The 16,104-nt window shown below is 38.0% G+C and overlaps 1 protein-coding gene across 1 annotated transcript in view; it reads left to right on the top strand.

Moving 5' to 3' along the window:
* The window catches only part of SMS (spermine synthase), a 65,496-nt gene extending 60,807 nt beyond the window's left edge, over positions 1 to 4,689 (top strand). The window contains exon 11 of the mRNA XM_072615277.1: positions 2,075 to 4,689. Coding sequence (XP_072471378.1) covers positions 2,075 to 2,114 — 40 coding nt within the window. The 3' untranslated portion in view covers positions 2,115 to 4,689. The remainder of the gene's footprint in view (positions 1 to 2,074) is intronic.
* Positions 4,690 to 16,104: the final 11,415 nt, after the last annotated feature.

Genomic DNA, 16,104 nt, shown 5'->3' with positions numbered 1-16,104 from the left:
ACTGTGATAGTAGAAATAATGTCCTGTGACTTTTGGTAAACTTAACACTCTAGAACAACTGTCTATGAACTCAGAACCCTTCCACAGTGTTCACTGAACCAGGGGATTAAAGTTCATTTACTTTCAGGTGGTCCCTCAGAGCCTTACTTAGAATTGCCCCTTAAATAAAAGCTGAAGAAACTTACTTAGCCCACACAGTGAATAGGATGGCATATGGGATAGAGAAAGGTTTCAAGAGGTGAGCAACAGTCATTGATTACCTGTTAGGTGTCAGGTACCTGACAAGAAAAAGAGAGAACGTTGGATTTGTATTGGGAGTACCTGAGTCTGTGTGGTGAAGGGGTTTGGACTGACATCTCTTCCAGCTATTAATTTTATGAACTTGAGATCCAGGGAAGATAGAATCGTAAAAGAATGGACAGAACTGGCAAAGCACAACAGTATGGTAGAAAAGGAAGCAGCCCCACACCTTTGCAGCTCCTGAGGATGTTTTATTTCAAGATAGTGTGTTAATTTGTGGGGTCAGTTTCCTTGTCTGTAAAATGTGGAGATGCAATTTTATTGTCTCTAAATCCATGATTTATGATAGCCATTCCATTTCTTAATTTGGAATTAGGTTTAACATCATTTAAGGAGATTAGGAAATGAATAATATATTTAGAAAGATTTCCATTAATTTCTTTTAATGGAATGCTTGAAATGAGTAAGTTTTTAGGCATTTGGTACATTCGTGGATAGGAGGATCATCTCATTCTTTCCTTGAATGAATAAACAACTGCTGTGCCAGTTTTGGGATGTTTGGGCAGTTTTAGTTCTTACGATGTTTCTAAGTGGGAATCGTTAATGACAGCCACCGTAATAGTACGGCTAATGTGCTTTAGAGAGTGAGTATAGATTAAGAGATCCCCAGGAAAATGAAGTTTATGGTTATGACTATTAATCCCATAGGTTTATGGAGTGCTTTTGCTACTTTGAGTTTGCCTTGTAATATGTAAGTTATCATCACTGGATGTTCCTTCTGGAATTCCTTTCTTTCCTTAGAGAATAGAATGGGAAAAAATAACTTTTTTTTTTTGTTTAGAAAAAATGTTGAGTTGGTAGTTAAATAAATCTCTGCAGATTGATTGTGTATTGTGGAAGTACGAACAGGCTCCTGGAGATTAGAGCCCAAATTTGCGTTCTTTTTATCTAGACCAGGAGTTCCTGACAAGATATCTGTGAATGGGCCTACTGTTAGGGATGTGTTGCCAACAGTCCCAACTGTAGAAGTAAGCTATAAAATCGGAAATACCAATAACAAATCAATACAAAGGTGGAAACAAAGCTCACCACTCTCTCCATAGTGTTTCCACATAGTTCAACCCGTACGTGAACAGGAATCCTTTTTTCAATTTCCTCCAGAGACCATCTAGCTCCTGAAAATCCAGAGATCGTAAAGTGCCTGCCTTGTCGAGGCAGAGGTCCTTCAACATTGAGGCATATCAGATAGTTGGGAAGTTTTCTCGTAGTGTTTCCAGGGGCTGTTGACCATCATTTTGTGTTTCCGTCCTCCCTCTTGCCCTTGGCAGGTGTGTGGTGTGAATGATAGTAAAGATGGGAAATTTCAGAAACCATTGAATTTAGCATTTCTCCCAAGTGTCATAATGTCATGAATTTCCCAAAACTTTCTGCATCTCTTTCATCAGTGGCTGCTAAAAAACAGCATTACAGAATGAGATATATTTTTGGAAGTCACTGGTATATGATTTTGTTTGACTGTATCATTATTGTTTTCCATTTATTTTTCTTAATTTTCTTTCTTTAATGTAGGGGGAGGGAAGAGAGAACCTTTAGCATCATTTGACTAAGTGGAGGGGGTCCCTTAGGCGGTCTCCAGTCATTTATGTAATACTGCCCCTCATTCATGCCTTTCCTGTTTCATGGATAGTGTCTGAAAGGGTTTTACTCATCCTTTGTACGCAGAAAGGATAAGAGTTTTCATCCAGACTGTGGTGTGTGTTAGGTACTGAGGAGTACTTGAGAACTTGTCTTTGACATCTGTTTGTGTTCCTTGACCCTCTTTCCCCTCTCTCAGGTGGGTGTTTTACACTGTTTGGAAGAAAACTGAATTTTGAAGATTATTCTTGCCTGCATACTGCCATCTTGAACCCTTTAAATTATATGCTCTAGATGATCCTGAAATTAGTCATTCTATGGATTGTGAATTCCTTAAAAAGTTTTTTTATTATTATTTTAATTTAAAAAACAAATGGAAAATGTATATTTTGATGAGCTCTAGGGTGTTATTTTTTGAAAGTCAACTTAAAGATGAATTGGCAGCACTGCTGCTGAATGCACTGAACCTTTTAGAATGTGATCTTTGTATTTCTGTTAATGTAGGCTTTTATGATAGAGCTTCATTTGTGTGTATGTGCGTGTGTGTGTATGTATGTATGTAAGGGGGGAAGATGAATGAAAATGAATGAATGTGAGTGCGTGGGGTATAAGTTTTATTTTTGTTTCTTTTTTAAGTTTCATTCTTTTAAAATTTTCATTGTTAAGGGATATTTGAAAATATATATATATATATTTTTTCCTTTTCCACAAGTTGATTCTGTTTAAGAAATTTGGTTAAAGGAAACTTTTAAGTGAATAACAGTGCTTCCATTATAAAATAATTTTTTTGTGTGTTTTTTAAAAACTTATTCTCAATACTCTAGTTCCATAAAACATTCTTACACTGATGTACTTGTAGTTCTGTTTTTTAAATATGTATATGTATATCCATATGTACATATACATCTTTGATTCCCCCCTCCATTCCCCCCTCAACCCATTACACATGCAAATTTGTTGTTCTTATGAACTTGAACTCTGATGTTAGGTTAGTAAATCTGATTTTGGTACCATCACATTGAGAGTCAGAGCATGCTCTCATATCCCATGTCACACTTTTGCGTGAGACATTGAAAAGAAATGCTCTTTGGATAGCTAGCTATGCCAGGAATTTACTAGAAAGTTGTAGTAACTTATATTTATATGTAAGAGAGCTGAGCAGCCCAAAGGTCTGTGTTTCTCACCTTATTAAGGGGAGTGGGCTGGTAGATCTTAAAAGTATTGGTATCAGTTTTCCAAGTTCAGCAATTCACATAGGTCACAGTACATTTCTGAACATTGTATTTGTTGAGAATTCAAGTATTTCAAAGTTAAGATTTGAGATTTCAAATTTAAGATTTCTTCCCTTGGCCATTTTTTACCTAAATCTTTGTGAAAAGTCCATTTAGTTGTCTGATTGGATCAGTTCATTTATGGTAACTTTGCTGTACGTGACCATTGTAAATGAGATATTCTGTACCACTTGTAAGGAGGAAAAAAGATACTTTTTATAATGCTTAAGGAGAATTTTTTTTTTTTAAGCAAGCACTCTCCTTAAATTTTATTCTGCATTTGAGAAGAAACACATATTCTTTAAAATTAAGGTGTCTTAACTGCTTTGGTTTATGAGGGTGGGAGGGAAGAGAAGGGATGTTAATGGCTCCCCTTATTTAGTATATAGGAGAAAACATGATGTCGTAACTGACCTGTCTTTAACCAAGAAACAGTTTTTGTTGTGTTTGACATCTAGTAAAATTTGTCTTTGACAGCCTTTGCGAGATGAACGAGCTTGTCTTTGAGAAGGCTTGCAGAGCAAAGGCTGGGTCATAATGTTCATATATATATATGTATGTTTATATGTGAACATTATAGAATATACACACATACAGATTACACACACATAATGTATAATGGTGCTGTTCATGTTCAAATACCATTTTAGTTGAACAATGAGTGGGAGCATTTTTCTTCGTTGAAAAACCCGCCACCACCACTGAAAAGCATCTTGAAATAATTGTACTTTCCTATGTGGTGCTGGGAGTATGTTATGACCGGCGTCTAGGCGTAACTTGAACATTGAACTTGACGATCGGATCTGGGCTGAAGCCGGATATCCAGCAGTCAGTTTGGGGGCACAGGTCCTGCTACAAAAACACCAGGTTAGAAATGTGTGTGGTGGGTTTGTCCATTCAGGTCCCTGGAAAGGTACATTCAGTGCAAAGGTATATGGGGTGGGTGGGGAAGGGGAGTAACGAGGGGGCATGGGAGAGGGGAAATGTGTTGTGTGAAACTAATAATGCACACAACCTCTATCGTTTTCTTAATGTCATTATTTGCGTGGAGAAAGAATGACCTTTGTGGTTTTGAAACTTTTGTAGTTACTTTAAAAAGATAGCATGCAAATACTGAATACTGTCGACTTGATTTGCTGTTGCTGAAGAGATTCAGAGATACGTTTGAAGAGTGAAGCACTGTCATTGAAGATTTATTTTTAATGCTGTAGTGTCCGATTGGAAGCTCAGTTCCCTCTGTACAGTGAGCTTTTGAATGGAACATGCTATATATAGCGCAATATATAGACTTTTTTTTTTTTTTTTACAATGAAAGGCGAATGTGGACAGTGATGAGCTCAGTTCCACACCTATCAACAAGTACCAAGAACTGATTTGTGTTTATTTGTATTCTTTGCACCAAATGCTGCTTCCACCTAGAAATGTGATTAAGTATTTAAAAACAACTTGATTGATAGCGATTTGACTGCTCAAGAAAGACTGCTGGCAATGTTTTGGCTGCCTGAGTGCAGTGCATATGTTAAATAAAGGTATGCTATGACCATTTGGGCAGTTGCTTTATTCATTCGGGTCCATCATTCTTTTCCAAAGATGTGCAGTGATTTGGGTTTGTTACCGACCTCCTCATTTCAATCTGGATACCTTCTCCCCACCTTTTCACCTGGGGGCAAGCAGTTTTTGGTTTTATGGGGATGATAGGGAATTGACCCCTGTCCCAAGTTTGCCCCTCCTTAAACTTCAAGCCCTGAAGCAGGATGGGTCAGACAGGTACTAGGGGGTATGAACTCGAATCATGATCAAGGGGCTTTGTTCTGTGAAGTTTGGATTCAGTCAGAAGGCCTCACTTGAGGACCTAGAGGGCCACATGTGGCCTCAAGGTCTCAGGTTCCCCACCCCTGGATTGGGGGACTTGAGAAAGTCAGACCTTAGTTACATGACTGACCCAATCTTAACTGCCATTGTATTTTCTTCATCCTGTTAAAAAGTTGTGTGATTTCATTGGTATATAGAGCTCCCAGGTGAGGGAATTCATTCTACCAATGCAGGTCATCACCTGCTTTGCAACTTTCAGTTGTACAGACCACAGATGTTAAATCCAGATGGCCCCGCACACTCCAGAGTTCAGTCTGAACCAGATTAAAATGTAACTGGGAAATACTTCACAAAGAAAAATATAATAAAAACATTATGTGGTTTTGTAAGTCAATATGCAACCCCCAGGGATCTTTATGTAAGGTGTAGCACCCCCGTTTCTATTTGAGTTTGTCTACGAGACAATGTGAAAAGATGCATGAGGAGGGCTTGGCCAAGAATCATGGGTCCAGCACTCCTGAGTATAATCTCCTGGGGAAAACCTTTATAGAATCGGTGAGTTCCAGCCTTTACTTTTGGGGAAAAAATGAGGAAACTGGTTCAGAGACATTTTCCCAGCTTCACTTGGGAAGTGGTGGGGTCATGTTTCAAACAAGTCTTAAGATTACTGCCCGTCAACAGGTATTTATTAAATACCTGTTGTGTGTGTCAGGCACCTTGCTAACCTTTGAACCTTTGAGAAAACAATCCTTGCCTTCAAGGAGTTTATATTTGAATGGAGGGAAAATTAATATGTATATCTACTTAAATAGAAAAAATATAACTGGTTTTTTATATAATATAGTAATATTTAATGTTAAATTTATATATGTGTAAATATAGGATAGCTATGCAGTGAATTGATCACTGGGTCTTGAATCAGGAAGACCTCAGTTAAAATCCTGCCTCAGACACCTAGTTGTGTGACCCTGGGTAAGTCACTTAACTCCGTCTCAGTTTCTCATCTGTAAAATGAGCTGGAGAAGGAAATGGCAAACCTCTTCAGTATCTTTGCCCTGAAAACCCCCCAAAATGCGCCATGAAGAGCCAGACGTGACTTAGAACTTAAGCAACTGAAAACCGAGCATCTTAAAATACATAAATGTGTGTGTGTACATAATAAATCCTTTTATTAAGGACTCCTCCATCCCTCTTCATTGGAGAACTTTCCATATCTTCCACCTAAGGTGCACTTGTAGGCCGGTCATCTCATATCCCACCTGGCCTGGATTTTTGTGTCCTCATGCTGGATAACCTTACTCATTTGCTTTTCAACTTCATTTTGTGTGTTGTCTTTTCCCATTAGATTGAAAACTCCTCAAGGGCAGGGACTTGTCTTTTGTCTCCCAAATTTACCACAGTTTACAGCTGCTAGGTGGTGCAGCGGATAGATTGTGGGGCCTGGAGGCAGGAAGACTCATCTTGAGTTCAGAAATGGCCTCAGACGCTAGCTGTGTGACCCTGGGCAAGTCACTTCACCCTGTTTGTCTTAGTTTCCTCATCTGTAAAATGAACTGAAGAAGGGAATGACAAATCACTCCAGCATTTTTACAAAGGAAACCACAAAATGGGGTCATGAAGAGTTGGACCCAACTGGACAACTGGCACATAGTTGACTCTAATGTTTTTGGCTGATGGGATAGTTTCCGAGCTGAGGAACATCCCTTTTCTGCATTGTATTTTGTTGTTCTATATTCAAGTCTACAAGCAGCCGGGACTCTTTAAGTTTAGAAATTGGGGGGAGGGGGGCAGAGAGGATCTGAAGTACTTTGTTTGGATTTTTTTAGTGAGCCGAGAGGATGTCAGATGTATTTGGGTTACATGCTTATCGGTGTTTAATCTCATGGACATTGAGAACAAGACTGGACCTTTGATATTATCTAGTCCAAACTGTCTCATAAGGAAACAGGCCCTCATCAAGCCTAGTAGCTTATCTAGTGTGATGCTGGATTATTTATCATTGTCTTTTCTATACATGTTGTACACATCAATTCTTGAAACAAAGGTGAACTGTGATATAAAATAACCTTTTTTGAGAGAAGGGATAAAGTGATGTTTTTTTTAAAGCCTAAAATGGAAATTCCGGAAGGTGGGTGGAAGAATATATTCAAGGAATAGCTGTATATTTTCCAGGGCTTTTTTTTCTTCATCATTTTAGATAGAAATGTTTAAGGGAAACAGCAGGGAAGGACTGCCAGGAACATAGCAATTTGGTTTACCAAGATCATTATATTTAGCACTCTAATGTCTGCTTTTGGGGTAGGGGTGGGGGGATGTTGACTTAAGGAAGTAAACCTTTGGTCCTGATTATACCATGTTATGGTTGTGGTGGTTAGTAGGTTAGGCCATGTGACCAGTGAAGGAAGGATTGTGCAGAAGTAGCTTAAAGGTTATCAACCAGGTTCTCACAGCAAGGTTATCCTACTTCGTAAACAATTCCTTGTCATACGCAGCACAGTAGCCGAACCAAAACTTTTCTTTTCTCAGTCCTCCCAAGCATTCCCATCCCTGACCTTCTCTGCCAAGGACTTAACTTCATGTTTCTTTAGAAAATCTTGAGTCCATTCCTGGAGATCTACTTATCTCCTTCATCTCATTCATAGCATGTCATTATCACTGTCTCCTTTACTACAGTCTGAGGGTAGCCACGGCCAGCCCTTCTTCATGTACCCTTGATTTGGCCTCCCAAGTAGATTGTCCTCATGTCTTTTTGTAGTGTACACACACTTACACCCACCCACACACTTTATTTTTCCAGTAACAAGCATTTTTATTAAGAACATTTTTATTTTTTCTCTTTACATGTAAAAACAATTTTTAACATTTACTTATAATTTTTGAATTCCAAACTTTCTCCCTTCACTCACCCCTCCTTGAGAAGACAAGCATTTTAACTATAGATTATACATAATGCAGTCATGCAGAACATTTCCATATTTGCCATGTTGCAAAAAGAACACATAAAAAAACTCAGGAAAAATAAAGAATTTTTAAAAAGGTATACTTCAATTTTTATTTAGATTCCACCACTTCTTTCCGTAGAGGTGGATAGTATTTTTCATAAATCCTTTGGAATTGCCATATTGTGAGAATAGCTAAGTTCTCCACAGTTGATCATTGGACAATATTGCTGAGTAATAAGCATTTAAAAAAAAAACCGTCCCTCCCATTGGCCTTGGCTACTGAGCAAATTTTAAAATAGCAAATATGCCTCAGCTGGCAAAATAAATTCTCATATTAGTCATATCAGGTGATCTTTTTTCAATTGTCACCTCTCTTGATTTGCATCTGACACGGTTTACGGTCTTCTCTTAGAAGCTGTTCTCTGGATTTTCAGTACACTGACTGTTCTAGTTCTCGTACTAGTCTGCTTTTTTTCCCTGGTTAATCATCCATATCACCATCCCAAACTAGGGGTATCATAAGGTTTTCTTTGTGCCTCGTTTCTCCAGACATTCTCTCTGATCTGATTGGCTCCTATGAATTTAATCGTCATTTCTATACCACAATCCAATTGCAAAAATATCATTTTTATTTAATATTTATTATACTTAAATAATAATGTTCTGGGCATTAGTCTCCCTCCCTAGGCTCTAGCCCTACAGCACTAGTTGCCCGTTGGACATTGTGAACTATACATCCCAGAGTTATATTAAATTTAACATCCAAAATCATTAATAATCTGTCTCCCCTCCATACCTCTGACTCTTTCCTTTTTTAAGAACTTCCCTGTTTCTACTGAGTTAGCATTCTTCTCCTAGCCTCCACTGTTTGCAACCTCAACATTTTACCTGTCTCTTCGCTCTACCTTTTCCTTCATGTCCAGTTACCTGCCAGATCTTACATTTCTACCCTCATCTGAACCCTTTTTGTTATTCACATATCCTAGTTGAGGCTCTCACCTGTGTTATTACCATGGTGCCAAGGCTCTGTAGGAGTCGTTGAACAGTTAATGCCCTAACACTGCTAATGTGTGACAGCAGTTCATTGGCACTTAGCTGACCAAGAAGTTGGGTCAGAGAAGTTGAGGTCAGTCAGGTCCTAGGAGCAGCTTGGGCTTCTCTTAGGTGAAGCTTCACCATGTTATGGGTAGGAAAAAAAAACTGCATCAAGGAATCCCTGGTCTTAGGATGCTAAGTGGTACAGTAGAGCTCTGCATCTGGAATGAGGAAAATCTGGAATCAGGCACCTACTAGCTGGGTGACTCTGGGCAAGTCATCTAACACTGTGCCTTGATTTCCTCATCTGGAAAATGGCAAACCACTCTCGTATTTATGCCAAGAAAACCCCAAATGAGACCGAGGAGTCAGACACGACTGAAACGCTCAGTAACGACCACATGATTTCCTGCCTTCAGTATTTCTCCTTTCTAGGCCACCTCTCACACAAAAGCCATTTTTCTAAAAACTAGGTCTGCCAAGTTACCCCATTACCCAGTAAACTTCAGTGGTTCCCTATTGTTTCTAGAAGCAAACAAGTTCCCTTGTTTGAGCTTCGCTCTCCAGTCTTATCGTGCATTTTCCGGGTGCTACGCTCTACAGTTCTTGACATAGAACTCTTCTATCTCTACTGTAACTCTAGCTGTCTTCTGTGCCTGGAATACTCTCCTTTGTCACCTCTTCCTCTTGGAATTCCTTGTCTCCTTTAAGACTCCACTTGAGCACCTTCTACATGAAGCTTTCCTGATTCCCCACACAGCTAGCACCCAATGTTATCACCAACTCCCTTATTAGTTTATTTTATATATTATCTATGGCAAATGTATTTTCCTGATTGCCCTTCCTAATAGACTGTGAACGCCTTGAGGACAGGGACTGTCTCCTTTTTATCTTTGCATCCTGAGTGCCTCAAATAGTACCTGGCACACAGCGGGTAATTAATAAATGCTCATTGATTGATTGATTGATTATCCTAAGAGGTCACCTAATCATACAGAAGTAAGCTGAGGCCCAGAGAAAGAGTGAAATGACCATGAAAGTCACCCAGAAAGCAACCCACTGATTCAAGATATTGTTAGTACTTACATAAAATGAAATTTGAGATGTAGGAAAACTTCAAATGCAAATTCCTTCTGTACTAAGAACAGTCAATTTAGGGCAATGAGAAAGTGACCCTGAGTATTATTTTAACTTTCAACATTGAACGTATAATCTAAAAATCTGTTGCTTTCAAAAGTAGAATCAAACCCACATCCTACTCTAACTTTGCATGTTAGAGATTAAATGTGAAGTATTCTTAATAAGCACTTAGCATTTTTTTTTAAAGCACTCAGAGCTAATACTGTAAATACATTTTCACTGAAATCAGTTGGCAAATCAGTACATTTTGTTCAAGGGATTTTATTTTTTGGGGGGGGGGGAGTTGGATTGTTTCCAATACTACTGAAAGCTTGTCTTGACTTTAGGATTTTCTATCTGTATTCCATTTTTAAAAAAATGTATCCCTTATTTGTAATTTTAGTTTTAAGTCTGCCACTTTGCTCTATGCATATGGGGGGAAGATTTAGACTTTTGGACCAGTGGTAAATGACTGCCTGAATTTTTTTTTTTTTTTTTGGTATTTTGGTTTCGGATGAATAGCCTATTAAATACATTTGAGGAAAGACAAGTACAAAATGGAGTAGAAACCAGCATGTTTTTAAAAAAAATCTGTGTACTTCTAGCATCTAATATAATTCTTTGAACACAAATAACAACAAATATGTCGTCAGTGGTACAACTCTGAAAGGAATCATTAAATTTAGTGGCAACCAAAATATTTACAACCCTTATCTCTTATACTATCTCTTCTTATTCAGAAAATCTCATTACAAATCGATTCATCCCTTTTGTTCTTTCAGGAAATACAAACAATATAAGTCTCTAGGGAGAGGGAATAGTTCCTTTAGCTGACAGCCAACCATTTAGCATCAACGTGCCCACAAATAAAGTGCTTTACAAATATTATCTTATTTCTTCCCCCCAAAATCCCAGAAGGTAGATACCATTATAACTATTTTTTAATAATATTGTATTTCCCTCAGATACATGTAAAGAGAATTTTTAACATTTATTTTTAAAAGTTTTTGAGTTCCCAATTTTCTCTTTCCCTCCCTCACCTCTTTCCCCCATGAGACAGTAAGCCGTTTGATATGGATTATACATGTTTAATCATGGACAACATTACCATATTAGTCATGCCGTGGAAGACCCAAAGGGGCAGAAACTAAAGAAAAATACAGGAAGTGAAAAATATCCTGCTTTAATCTGTATTGAGACTCCATCAGCTCTTTCTCTGGAGGTAAAGAGCATGCTTCATCATTAGTCTTTTAGGGCTGTCTTGGATCGTATGATGCTGAGAATAGCTAAGTCCTTCACAGTTCTTCACTGAACAGTACTGTTACTGTGTACAATGTTCTGGTTCTGTTTGCTGTGCATCAGGTCGTGAAAGTCTTTACAGGTTTTTCTGAAATCACCCTGCTTGTCATTTCTTATAGCACAATACTATTCCATCATAATCATATTCCACAGCTTGTTTAGCCTTTCTCCAACTGATGGGCATCCTTTTGATTTCCAGTTCTTAGTCACCACAAAAAGAGCTGCTATAAATATTTTTGTACAAATACGTTCCCCCCTCCCTTCTTATGTCTTGAGATATAGATCTAGTGGTGGTAATGCTGGGTCACAGTTTTGTACCCCTTTGGGCATAGTTCCAAATTGCTCTTAAATTAAACTAATTAATTAAATTAAATCAATCAGAATGATTGGATCAGTTCACGACTCAACCAACTGTGCATTAGTGTCTCAGTTTTCCCACATTCCTTCTAATATTCATCATTTTCCCTTTTTGTCATGTTAGTCAATCTGATAGGTGTGAGGTGATACCTCAGGGTTGTTTAAATTTGTATTTCCTTGATCAGTAGTGATTTAGAGCATTTTTTCCATATGACTAGAGAGCTTTGATTTCTTTCTGTGAAAATTCCCTTGTTCATATTCTTTGACCATTTTATCAGTCGGAGGAATAACTGGTATTTTTATAAATTTGGCTCCATTTTCTGTATATTTGAGAAATGAGGCCTTTATCAGAGATAATTGTAAAAACTTCTCCCCCCTCCCCAGTTTCCTGGTTTCCTTATAATTTTGGTTGCATTGATTTTGTTTATGCAAAAGCTTTAACTTTTTTTTATAATAAAAAATGATCTATTTTACATTTTGTCGTGCTCTCTATATTTTCTTTGGTCCTAAATTCTTCCCTCACGTATAGATCAGACAAGTAAACTATTCCATGCTCTCCCAATTTGCTTATAGTATCTCACCTTTTATGTGTAAAGCATGTGCTCATTTTGACCGTACATAGCAAACAATAAATGCTCTATCATCTATATAACATTCTTTGTCTCTGCCTTTCTCTAACAAAGGGTGATTTGTGTAGCCATAGCTGGGGAAGAACATTGAGAACACTGAGGGTGGATTTGCCTCTGAGTTACCCAGTGCTAAACCACGCTACAGCTCTCATGGCTGTTTTCAATCAAGTAACCTGGAAATGATATTAATCACCTGAGACCTTAGATCTCTGGCTCAATCATGTCCCAAGGCTGGTCTCAGTACCTTTTAAGGTAATATTAACCCAGCCTTCAAGGAATGGGGGGGGTAAAGAAATTACTCCCACCTCAGGAGCTTACTTTAAGATAAAAGGAAAATGCCTTATAGATTCTCCCATATTGCTATGTTCTCAGTCTCTGAACTTTCCAGCGATGACCTGATCTGTAAAATGTGGAGAACCGTTATAGTTCTCATAGTCTCTTTCTCATTTATTTCTTTCAGAAGTTGATAGCACTCTGCATCAGTTCATGTAGATCTTTCCATACTTCTCTGCCTTCATCATATACATCATTATTTACAACATAAGAGGCAGGTAGGTGGTTCCATAGTTAGAGCACTGGGCCTGGAATCAGAAAGATCTGAGTTGAAATCTGTCCTTATACACTTTCTGGCTGTGTGACCCTGGGCACGCCCCTTAACCTGTTTTTGCCTTGAACCACTAGAAAAGGAAATGGTCCACTGCTTCAGTATCTTTGCCAAGAAAATGTCATGGACAGTATGGGCCAGAGGACACAAAGAGTCAGACAGAACGTCAATATTCTGTTATGTTAACTTACCACAATTTATTTAGCCATTCTCCTATTGATAGACATCTATTTTATTTCAAATTCTGTGCCATCACAAAAAGTGATGCCATAAATATTTAAGTATATATAGGGACTTTCTTCTTATCAATAGCTTTCTGGGGATATAAGCCCAGTAAAGAAGTCTTTGGTTCAACAAGCATGATCATTTTAGTCAGTATGTTTGAATAATTCCAAATTGCTTTCCAAAGTGTGGCTACACAACACGGATTATTAGCGTTGTTTGTCATCTTTGCCAGTTTGCAGGGTGTGAAGTGAAGTGGCAGAGTTGCCTTGATGTGAAGTTCTCTTATTATTAGTAATTTGGAGCATTTTTTCACTTACATTTCATTCTTTGATTTTTCAAAGAATACTTTTGTAATTCTTTTGAAAACAGTTTGTTTATATCTTTTGACCATTTATCTATTAGAAAAAGACTATTGGTCATGTATAATGTGTACGTGTATAAATGTGTGTGTGTGTGTGTGTGTGTGTGTGTGTGCACGCGCATATAATCTGTATCTCACATACATATATTGTTCATCTACCTTGGACACCAGACCTTTATCAGAGAAATTTGAAACAAAGATTTTTTTTCTCATTTCATTTTCCTTTCTTTCAACATACAGTTAAACAAAAATCCCCAGCTTCTTATAAAGCTCAATTCATATTCGCAAAGCTTTTTTTTGATCATTCATCGTTGGAACTTTCTCTCTCTTGAAATTTATATTTGCTTATCTTTGTGTATATGGAATCTCCTTTATCTACCCCCAAATTAGATGTAAAGTCCCTGAAGACAGGGACTTTTTATTTTTGCTTTTGAATTCTCAGGCCTGGAACAATGTAGTTGCTCATTAAATGTTGGTTTAGTTGAATTGAGTTGACATGGTATACTAAACAATGTGGATATTCTCAGCTCCCATGGTCCTGCAAGCATTTCTCAGATTTCGCAGTGATGACATGCCCTTCCGCAGGGAGAGGTTAAGGGTAGTTCCCCTTTATAGGCTGTTGGCTCAGGGTGCTGGAGGAATTGACCTTATCATCAGGATTTTCAGTTATTCCTTTAGGGCTCACTAGCCCTGTCTGTGCATTTTTGCTTTCCACCTGACTCAGTATTTAACAACCATCTATGTGTACCATGCATCTCTGTGGCAGTGAAGGTCAAAGCTTTTTCTGAGCGACACTTGAGCTCCTCACCAAACACCCCCAAGCTTGCATCAAGTGGTGTGAAATCTCTGTATTTCTTAACATTTACTTCTCAGGGGGCCTGATTTTGATTTTTTTTTTTTAAATTGGAAGCAGAAAAGGCCATTTAAGACACACCGTTGTTATTTTCTTTGCTTCATACTTCAACTGTAGCATAAAGTGCCTACTTTGTTGTTTTCGAGGTAAAGCTTTTTCACACATCAGCCCTTTCCTCAAGGATTACAGGGTAATATATCCAAAGTTGGAGGGAACCTTAGAGTGCATCTAGTCCAACTCTTTTATTATATAAATGAAGAAACCAAGGTCTGGGCTGGTTAAATCATTTGCCTAAGATCACACAGCTACTACGTGTCAGAGGTTGGATTGGAATCCAGGTCCCCTGAGCTCATCCCTCTTCCTGAGTAGGAGCCTGTTCCCTGTTTCACAGGGAGAACTCCCCAAACACACAGTGAGGATGGCCCTTGTGACCGGAAGCCATGCAGTGTCTAACTATCAGATCACCTCCATCCTCCTTATTTGCAGAGCTCTTCCCCCAGTTCAGTCATGGTATGAAGCACCAGGCCATCTCCTCTTGTTCCAATTATTCATTATACAAAATGTTAGACTGGGAGGAAGGAGTTGGGGTAACACTGATACTATGTGAACAAAATTTTGATATTGGGACAAAATTGAATTCATTGTTACTGAAGTTATTGAGTATTTAACAAAAAGAGATTTACTGTGCTCTAATACATCAAAGATGTGGAAAAAAAGATATCTTCACATCTTATCTATCCCCTTGTCTTCACATGGAAACTGCACCTACAGATATAAGTAAGTGGAAAAACATCAGTTGTTCCTGGGTAGGCCAAGCTAATATAATAAAAGTGACAATTCTACCTAAATTAATTTACTCAGTGCCATACCAATCAAACTACCAGATAATTATTTCCTAGAGCTAAAAAAAATAATATCAAAATTCATCTGGAAGAACAAAAGGTCCAGAATATCAAGGGAACTAATGAAAAGAAATGCTAGGGAAGGTGGCCTAGCGCTACCAGATCTCAGATTGTATTATAAAGCAGCAATCATGAGAACCATTTGGTACTAGCTAAGAAACAGAAGGGTAGACCAGTGGAATAGGTTAGGTACTCAGGACGCAATAGTCAATGAACGTAGCAATCTACTGTTTGATAAACCCAAGGACCTCAGCTTCTGGGATAAAGACTCACTGTTTGACAAAAACTACTGGGAAAACTGGATAACAGTGTGGTGGAAACTGGGCATAGACCAATGCCCGACACTGTACACCAGAATAAAATCCAAATGGGTACATGATCTAGGTATAAAAATTGATACTATAAACAAATTAGGGGAGCAAGGAATAGTGTATTTGTCAGATTTATGAAAAATGGAAAAAAGTTATAACCAAACCAATTTATAACCAAATTTAAGTGATAGAAAACATTATGAAGTACAAAATGGATAAATTTAATTACGTTAAATTGAAAAGTTTTTGCACAAACAAACTCAATGCAACCAAGATTAGGAAGGAAGCAGAAGACCAGGAAAGAATTTTTGCAACTAGTATCTGTGATAAAGGCCTCATTTCTAAAATATATAGAGAATTGAGTCAAATGTACAAGAATACAAGTCATTCCCCAACTGATAAACGGTCAAAGGATAGGAACAGGCAGTTTTTGGGGGAAGAAATTAAAGCTATCTAGTCATGAAAAAATGCTCTAAATCACCAGTGACTAGAAAGATACCAATCAAAAC

This window comes from Notamacropus eugenii, chromosome 5, assembly GCF_028372415.1.
Source record: "Notamacropus eugenii isolate mMacEug1 chromosome 5, mMacEug1.pri_v2, whole genome shotgun sequence".
In the NCBI taxonomy this organism is placed as follows: Eukaryota; Metazoa; Chordata; class Mammalia; order Diprotodontia; family Macropodidae; genus Notamacropus; species Notamacropus eugenii.
This window is presented reverse-complemented; position numbering and strand designations above follow the sequence as displayed.